The sequence below is a fragment of the Benincasa hispida genome, chromosome 4 (genome assembly GCF_009727055.1).
Source record: "Benincasa hispida cultivar B227 chromosome 4, ASM972705v1, whole genome shotgun sequence".
Classification (NCBI taxonomy): domain Eukaryota; kingdom Viridiplantae; phylum Streptophyta; class Magnoliopsida; order Cucurbitales; family Cucurbitaceae; genus Benincasa; species Benincasa hispida.
The window spans coordinates 33,520,172-33,530,086 of NC_052352.1; the positions used below are offsets into that span (position 1 = coordinate 33,520,172).

Below are 9,915 nucleotides of genomic sequence, written 5' to 3' on the forward strand. Positions count from 1 at the left end.
ATGAGCATTTAAAACTTCTTTCCAAAGTTCAAGAAGATGATTACAAAGTTGCATTGCAAGGTCATCTAAGATTCGAAGACGAATCTTCTCGAAAAAAGGGAGAATGATGAGCAAATAATTGGCAATTATTACGAGTTAGAGCTTTAAAAGATTTACTTCCAAGTTAAGCATCCAAATATGAGAAGTTGCAACCCTTCAAGAATCAAAGCCACCTAAAGTCATAATGAATCTGAAAATTTAGATTCATTTACATATTTAATACTAGATGTATCAATTTATAACAATGTATTTACATTGTTGGAGGTTCATGTATGTAGTTGAAGAGTTTTTGTCGAACTTAGTCAATTAGATGAAAGGTTATGTCCTTTCAAGTCATCCTTTCAATTAGTATAAATACCTATGTACTTTTGTCATTTGAGAATAACACTTTGAATTTGAATGAAATTTTATTAGAGTTTATTATCTCAAACTTTATGCTTTTTCTTTGAATTCTCGTGTTTAGAATGCATGTTTTAGAACTTTCAATATAGTTTGACCAATTAGATTATGGAAAGTTTGAATTATTGAAGTTAGGAACAAAATGATAAAGGGAACAAAGTTCCTAACTTCAAAATTTTGAATCTTCCACAATCTAATTGATCAAACTAGATTGAAAGTCCTAAAACATGCATTCTAAACACAAGAATACAACGAAAAAGCATAACGCTTAAGAGAATGAACTCTAATGAAATTCCATTCAAATTCAAAGTGTTGTTCTCAAATGATAAAAGTACATAGGTATTTATACTAATTGAAAATACAACTTAAAAGGACACAACCTTTCACCTAATTGACTACGTTCAACAAAAACTCTTCAACTACATACATGAACATCCATAAATGTAAATGCATTGATATAAATTGATACATCTAGTATTGAATATGTAAATGAATCTAAATTTCCATATTCATTATGACTTTTGGTGGCTTTGATTCTTGAAGGATTGCAACTCTTTTTATTTGGAAGCTTAACTTGGAAGCAAATCTTTTAATGCTCTAACTCCTAGTCATTACCAATTATTTGTTTATCGGGTATTATACAAACTTTCTGCATAGAATGCCCTCACTCTCATGTCTCCACATGAACGAATAAGGATCACTTCGTTTGTAGCATTTTACAATAATTGTAACATCTACGGAGTGGACTGTTGTTCCCATAATAAAGTACCTAGCCATATTCATATACTATAGACCATTTTGGCTATTTACTCGAATTTGATCCACCCTTATGTCTCCACATAAAGTTCAAGTATTCGTGTAATAGTCATGGATCTTATTTTGTTGGATTTAGGTTATTTCTTAAACGAAATGATCAATTCAAGCATTCAATAACAACTTTATTGAACCAAACTCCAATAACATCTATATTGATTAACAAATAAGTTTATTGTTTGCAAATCACGAGTTTTAGGACATAAAACCCAACAATAATTATAATCATAAATTTTGGTTCTTATACCCGGATGTGCAGGTAGTTTTTCTATATTGATTTCTATATAAGATTGATCAAAATCCAAAACATTTTTCTTTTTTGAAGATGATATCTCTACCGTCTCTATTGTTATTTTCCTTTTATAATATCTCTCCATATTGATTTTGAATCAACTTTACAAAAGTATTAATAATAAGAAAATTACATTCTATTATATAAATTTAAAGGCATAAAAACCTAAAATCTAAGAAGATTTTAAAACTTACTCTTTAAGCTTGTATATCTAAACAATTGACAACAAATAATCCTCTTGTTTGAACTTGAAAATTAATTTTAGAAACCTATACGAGTAAATGTAAATGTAAAAATAACATGGAAACAAACAAAAATATATAAAGTGTAATGTGTAAAAAATGAACGATATATTTTTAATCGAATTTTCTTGAGATTGAAAAGTGAATTTCGAAAAGAAGGAAAAAAAATCTATAAATTGTTAAATCTTGTTGCTTATAAAAAAATATTGTTTGATTATTTATTAAAAAACGACACATTATAATATTCTAAATGTCACATTGTTTATTTAAAAAATGACACATTATTATATTCTAAATGTCACATTGTTTGACCTACTTTCCTTTATTATTCTTTACCTGAGTTGGGCTTTAAAAGCCCATTAGAGATGAAAATTTTGGATAAAAACTTATACAAAAGTCCGAAATAAAATTTTACAAGTAGTAAGAGTCAAACCCCTATTTGCTACCAACCAAACAACATTACACGACAACAAGCCAACACTATTTTTGTTATTTAACTTGAACTATTTTGTATATATTAATATATATTACTTTATAATTTATATTAAAAATACAAAAGGCGGATAAATTGGGGGGGACGTGCCCTAACCCTATGCAACCAATAATATCATATAGAAGAACTAAGAAACAAAAAATTGGTTGAAGTGTTTTAAATATAAAAAATGAATAGTTAATGGTGTTTAATAATCGTCTTTTAAAGTAATTTGATACGAAGAGATTGTCAAGGATGACTGGATCATCCTTATAGACTTACTTGTCACAAACATCCAGAAAATTGATTATTTCTTAACGATCCTACATAATTTAGAAAGACTTGTTGTGTTGCATATACTTGGTAGGACTGACTAACCTAACTATTTTAATGAACATTTTTTTATACATGAAATTTGCTCATCGTTGATGGTTATTATTTATATCTGTCAATATGTAAATAGACCCCTACAATGGCATGTTCAACTCATACATTTCGCGAACTTAAAGTATATTATACAGTTGTTGATTTTATAAATAATAGTGTTTTATCTATGTTAAGTGCAATTTGTATATGTATAAAATTGTAAAATATATTTGTATTCAATTAATTCATATCTCAAATGAACGTTAAGAATTTAGGAAAATATGTGTGCAGGTGGAAAAGGCAAACAAGAAAAGGGAGAGAAAAAAAAGATAACAACAACAATGACAACAAAAATATCCAAAAAAAAAAAGCATAAAAGATGTACGTGTTTTCTAAACCACGAGAAACTACACTATATATCCATAACTCAACTCAATTCAACATGCACTCCAAACACATACTTCCTTAACCAATTCAATTTAACTATGCATTCGAAACACATACAATTATTTATAAACTCAGCTAACTTTGCATCCCAAACACAAACATTTATTACTAGCAATGGTTATCAATTCAATTCAATCTAACTTTGAACCTAATTTATTTAGTTTATAGTGTTAATGTCTATTAATTAATTAAAAGAATTGTAACTAATTAAGTTTGCTATTTTGTCACCCTATCAAAATTAATTTTAAAATTTAATTTCTTAATTGTTTTGAATTAATTTAATAGACAACGAAAAAAACTCTAGGATAGTGAAAATTTGACGAATCAGATGCAAATAAGTTGGAGATAATTATCATAAATAGAAAGAAAATTTGAATTTATTTATATCTAGAAACATTTAGTTTATTTATGTCTAGTTTAATCAGACTAAAGTGATTTATTAATGTCAATATAAACGCTCAACTCGTATTATCAACTTTGAAGTCAGAGATTTGATATAAGAATATTTAATTTTTTTTTTTTGATATCTAAGAATATTTTTAATCCGAAGTGTAAAAACATTTTTTATAATTTAACCTAAAATACCTAAAATTAAATTATAATTTTACCAAAATTTAAATTTAACAAAACAAAATAAAAATAAGAATAAAGAACCCACTAATTGTTCGTTAATCCTTACTAGGAGAGGCCAGGCTCCAAGGCCCAAACCTTAGACTCACGAGCCCCAACAACACTTCATTCAGAACGCGTGGGCTAAACGCGCGCTTTCTTCTACGAACCGGAGCAGTACTGGATACTGATGTTCCAAATTTCCAATCACAAACCCTAGCCATCCTTCTTTTTCCAATTCAGAATCGGATCAATCAACCATCATTTTCTCCCTCTTCTTCCGAGTTCGACTCCATGGAACTGAATCCGATGAATCAATCACAGTTCGCGCAAGCAGCATTGGTTTCTGTTTGAATTCTGATTAACGGGAAGAGGGGCAAATTAGGCGTCATTGTATACGAAGATAGGACTGTATGTTTTCATTTCTGCAGAATTTCACTGTATTTAAGAGAATTACTCGTTAACCGCTGAGAAGACTACTGGCTTGAATCGGTTTCATTTCAGAATTTGCGATTTTCGAGTGAACTCATTCGACATTTGGTAATTTCGCTTTAAAATTTCTAATCATTCCTAATGGCAAACTCTGAGGAAGTAGGAACAAGTTCGATTGGATTAAACTCCGAGGAGGAGCAAGCAGAGCGCGAACCTTCCAATTTCGAAAATGGCGACGGAGAAGATGAGGATGGAGATGAGGATGTTGAAGATGAGGAAGAAGACGAGGAAGATGAGGATGACAATGATGAAGAACTGCCGCGGAGGAAGCCTATTTCGGATGCTTCAAGGTTGCTAGCTCAGAGGTCCAAGTTAGAGAATCTGGTTGAGCGAATGAGGAAGGAGAAGGTCAGACTTCGGGTTCATGATATTTTGATCAAGGGGAACACGAAGACCAAGGATTCTCTAATCGAGGCCGAAGTGGAGGCTATTAAGAATGCCTCAACCATGCAAGAATTGCTGGAGGCCGCTGGCGTAGCCAATGCCAAGCTCCAGAGGCTGGAGATCTTCGACTCTGTCAAGATTACACTTGATTCAGGCCCGCCGGAGCTCCCTGGTACTGCAAATGTTGTCATCGAGGTCGTGGAGACAGGCAACCCTCTCTCCGGCGAATGCGGTGCTTACACAAAACCTGCGGTAGGATTTTGTTCTATATGTGTATGTGTAGATACTTTTGTCTAATGCGTTAACCGATTGCTTGTTGTTTTGATAAGATATTGCCGAAGAAGGAAGAAATTACGTGAAAATATGGTTGTCTACCCCATTAAATCTAAATGGTTTGACATCTTTTTTGTGGCTTGTGTGCTTCTCGTGGTTCCCTTTTCAGATATGCAAATTACATTAATATAAGACAGAAGTGAGTTGCTGCAAATTAGAATCTAAAAGTGAGCTTCCCAGGTAGTAAACAATGTTGATTGTATGCTCCCTGTATTTTCTAGCTTAGTACTATGACATGTGCTAAACTGTGGAAAGTGAAGGTCGTTATTTTGGTAATCTTACACTCATTCATTGCCTTAAGAATGGTTGGTTGTTTGATTCATTATTCATTATACGAGTATGAGAGTGAAGTATTAGATGGATTGTTTTGAATTAAAGTAGATTGGGAGGAGGACTATGCTATTGTCTGTGTGTAACCAACGCACACTTGTCTGTCACTAGTAATTTGAAATCAAGTTTTCTCTCTTTGTTTTGTTCTTTTTTCCCACTACGTCATTATTTTCGGACATCGTACTTCCTGGCACCAAACCTCGTAACTATAGATATTTGAACTTTTTAATGCTTATTACATATCAATTAGCAACTCTGATTTCATAAACTCTGGTTAATTTTTAATGTGATTCCTCTGTTCAGAACCAGACCATGATTCCAAAGATAATTTTTATTGTTTAATTGGAAGTCGTGCACGAACTATTTGGCTTGCTAATTCTAGGGGGAAGTTTGAAGTGGTATGATGCTTTTGTAGGCTCGTTCGTGGACTTTTGAAGGTTCTGTTAAGTATAAAAATTGGCTTGGATATGGGGATTTATGGGATGGCTCTTTGGCGTATGGTCCAAATCAAACATCTGAGGTGAGTGCCGGTGTTTATTTCCCTAGGCTGAAGCGATTGGTGACTCCTTTGGTGGCACGACTATCCCTACTTTCCCAAGATTGGTTGGAGTTTTCATCTTACAAAGAGCGGTCTTTAGGTCTTTCTCTGGGTCTATATTCAACAAAGTATCATGACTTGGGATACAACCTTGGATGGCGCACCTTAACTGACCCTTCACAGATGGCATCTAATTCAGTGAGGAGACAACTTGGAAATAGTTTGCTTTCATCTCTAAAATATACTTTTAAGGTCGACAAGAGGAATTCAGCAGTGAGGCCGACTAGAGGATATGCTTTTGTTTCTACTAGTCAAATTGGTGGTCTTGCACCTGATCATAGGAGCTTACGATTTGTTCGCCAGGTTTTCTTCTTTTCCTTTTGGCTCTCTGTAACAACAAAAGATTTTCCCAAGCCTACGTGTAGCTAACAGTTGGTCGATGGACATTTATAGATGTGCCGTGTGAATACTTGTTTCTTTCAATTTTGAGGAATAACTTTCTGTTTCCAACTTTAACAGGAATTTGATCTACGTTATGCCATTCCTTTTGGCTTCGATCGTGCTGCCATGAACTTTGGAGTCTCTGCCGGTGTTGTTCTTCCTTGGGGAAATGGGTTTTTGAACAAGCCATCATCCCTTCCAGAACGCTTTTTCTTAGGCGGTGATTTCTCTCCAGTATGCACCATTGGAGGCCCCACAACTGTATGGGGATTTAAGACACGTGGAATGGGGCCAACTGAGCCAAGACGTGAAGTGAGAGATGAAAATAAGGGAGAAAATGATGATTCTCTTGGAAGGGATTTTGTTGGAGGGGATCTTGCAGTCACTGCTTTTGCTGATCTTTCGTTTGACCTCCCGATTCGCTGGTTAAGAGAACATGGAATCCATGGACACATCTTTGCTGGTGCAGGCAACCTTGCAAAGTTGACGGAGAACGAGTTTCGTAGTTTCTCTTTTCAGAAGTTCATGGAAACATTCCGTACCTCTGTAGGAGCTGGGATTGTGGTTCCAACAAGACTCTTCCGCCTAGAGGTCAGTCATGATCTCTGATTTGTGTGTTTTATTATTTTAGTACATAATTTGTTGGTTTGGGTTTGATCTCTGTTTTTGTGTCTAAAGAAAAGGTGTGGTCCATACGGATCCTATAATGTCCTGCTTGCTGATTCCTCCACATGGTTTTCTATTGATCAGAAAAAAGGGACAACTGTTGTAGATTGCATTACGATTTGCTTTTTTTTTACTAGCTACTTATTCGAGTTTGGTTGTATGAACAGGGGAACTTCTACTACATATTGAAGCAACAACAGCACGATCGTGGAAAAACTGGCTTTCGGTTTAGCATTTCTGCTCCATCATAAATTTAATTTTGCCAAGGTTTTTGATGTTCAGGAATTAGAGAGTAAGGCGGAAGTTATTTTCTTTCTGAGTTATCATTTTGAACTGGATGAAAAAACTCTCTTTTTATAAACATCCAGGGAAGTGGCAAAAAAAAAAAAAAAAAAAAGGAAAAAGAAAAAGAAAAAAGAAAAAGAAAAAGAAAAAGAAAGCTTTTCTTCAAGCATGGAGAATGAAAGGAATAACATGATTTGTGATTGTTGTATTTGAACAGGTTACGGAAATCTCCTCTCAAAATTGGTTTCATTGACCCAAATGGGCGGATAATTTTTGTCCTCCATCAATGATACGAGACTATTTCATTTCATAGCCTATATGGTACATGGTTTCCCATCTCTCCACTAAATATTTTGTGCTCATCATGATCAATTTTGTTTTGAATAGAATCAAATATCTTTACCTTTATTATGCCTGCCGTTCCTTTTTTAGACAGTCCTCGACATTTTATTCTTATAGGATATCTAATACTTACGAAATCATTTTCCAACTGGATTTTGGTTTTATGATTCTATTAGATCATCAAGCTGCTTCTCAATAGGATTATGGAAGTATAACCTTGGCCTATTTCTTTCTACTACTCTGTCTCTCTCTTTTATCGAACTATTGCCTGTGGGAAAGAATTCCTAGGCTCTTAGTTCATGGTAAACCCACCCATCAAAATAAATGCCTCAAATAGGAAAAAATCATATGAATGTAATTCTTTTGGTTACTTTTGTGATCTTCTACAGTTTACAGTCTCTAATTGGAATAGCCTACATACTTCTGATTTTCAAATGTCTATTTTGGGCCTTGTTCTCCAAAGTGTGTGCTTTTAGCTTCTGACTGGTTTCACATCAAGGCCCCAAAGGGATTATGCCCCCAAAATTTTGCTTCCATTTTTTTTCACGGACTTGCTTGACAAAAAGCTTTCTTCTCATGTTTTCTCCTCTACTCCTCTAGGCCCATTTCCCTTGTGTTGGAAGTCTTGGATTCTGTCATGGATTTCAGTGAATCATGCCTGGTGTGTTGAAACTGTAAGGGAAATTTTCTAGTATTATATAAGTAGGAAAAATTTTCCATATTACCTCCCGGCCATAAAAGAAACAATTAAATAAAATAATATACCATCTAATGATATGTCAAATGTCGGAAGAGTGGAATATATACAATTGTAGTGTTAGAAAATTTTTTCAACACTCAAATAAAACAATAGTGTTTCGTTGTTTCATGTAGGAGAATTTCAGAATTTATGGAGGCAATTTTTTTGGAGTGATTTTAGATCTGATTAATGATGAGTTCTAATAAATTAGATCTAAAATTCACACACTAAGACTTCAATTTATAACCATTTTGGTTTTGAAAAATAAGCTTATAGACACTATTTTCACCTCCAAATTTCTTCTTTGTTATCTACTTTTGACCAATAATTTAAAAATCTAGGCCAAAACTTGAAAACTAAAAAGCAGCTTTTAGAATGTTGTTTTTGTTTTTGAAATTTGACTAAGAATTCAATTATTGTATTTAATAAAGATACAAATCATGGTAAGAATTATAGAGAAAATAGACTTAATTTTCATAAGATAGTTGATGTGTTGAGTTAGAGAGAAGTGAAAGAGGGAGGTGATTAATAAATAGATGATTAAAACGAAGCCATTTTTGATATTATCATATTAATGATGTATCGCTTGCTCCCAGTTTGTTGCTATGTTTTTCATATTTCTCGTAAAATATTACAAACGTGTACAAAAGTAGATAGTAAAAGAATGAAATTATGAGTGGATGCATTTTTTCCCTAAAAACATAATGGTTATTAAATAAGATCGAAATTTTATAGGTCAACTAAAGCTTTTAGTATACTAAAATATTAAATGTATATGCACTTGTCATGTGAAACTGCTACCCAAAGATCATTGGTTTAATTGAACGATGCTGAATTGTATGTATTCATATGCACTGTATTTCTTAATCTGCTTTGACTTAGACCAAAGACCACGTGATTTCTTCTCAAAGAAACTCGGGACATATTTGGATTGTTTAGAATTTTTTTTTTTAATAATCGTTTTTATTCCAACTCTTTTGATAAAAAATGTTTAAAATAAATCTCAATAATATTACGAAAGTTATTTTTAAATCTCAATAATATTACGAAAGTTATTTTGAATAGTGATAAAAAACTATAGTTTTTTCTCCCCTTCAAAAATGGTTTATTTTCAAAATAAAACAAAAGTTAAACCAATTATACTATTCATTGTCTAAAGAGATACGGGTAGAATGACAATTCAAGAAATTTCTCATGTGTTTGTGGTTCAAGTTTGAGAATGATTACGTAATTTTGAGTTACGCATGTACTTCTATTCTAGATATTCATTTAAAAAGTCTAGTACACAGTTTGTAAATGTTTAAACCAGTCTACATACACCTTAATCTAAAAATTGGAAATGAACGTCCTCCATGTTCTATTTAAAACTTCCTAATATAATTTTTCGATATATATATATATATATACACACATATAATTATAATTTTTAATTTCACAATATATAATTTTTTCAATTAAAATGCATTTAATTCAACTTTAATATTTAACACATTTACAAAAACAGTACAATCGAACCAAACCTACATCACTATCTCTTGAGTCAAATGAATTAAGTGACAAATAACAAAACCATTCAACTTTGGACAACATTTGAAGAATGAAAACAATTGTATTATTATTTCTAGTTTTGCATCGAGGTTTAATAAACAATGTAAACTTTTGATAATTGTATTTTATATATTTTAA

At 32.5% G+C, this 9,915-nt stretch overlaps 1 protein-coding gene across 2 annotated transcripts; it reads left to right on the forward strand.

Annotated features, from left to right (window-relative positions):
• Nucleotides 1-3,768: 3,768 nt before the first annotated feature.
• LOC120075803 (sorting and assembly machinery component 50 homolog) lies at nucleotides 3,769-7,497 on the forward strand. 2 transcript variants are annotated; one of them, XM_039029479.1, is made up of 5 exons: nucleotides 3,769-4,807; nucleotides 5,634-6,119; nucleotides 6,276-6,788; nucleotides 7,031-7,155; nucleotides 7,366-7,497. In XM_039029479.1, the coding sequence occupies exons 1-4, from the start codon at nucleotides 4,253-4,255 to the stop codon at nucleotides 7,112-7,114; spliced, it is 1,638 nt and encodes a 545-aa protein (XP_038885407.1). In that variant the 5' UTR covers nucleotides 3,769-4,252; the 3' UTR covers nucleotides 7,115-7,155; nucleotides 7,366-7,497. The 2 variants fall into 2 exon arrangements, with proteins under 2 accessions (XP_038885407.1, XP_038885406.1); XM_039029478.1 differs by having other exon boundaries at nucleotides 7,031-7,472.
• The last annotated feature ends 2,418 nt before the right edge of the window (nucleotides 7,498-9,915 follow it).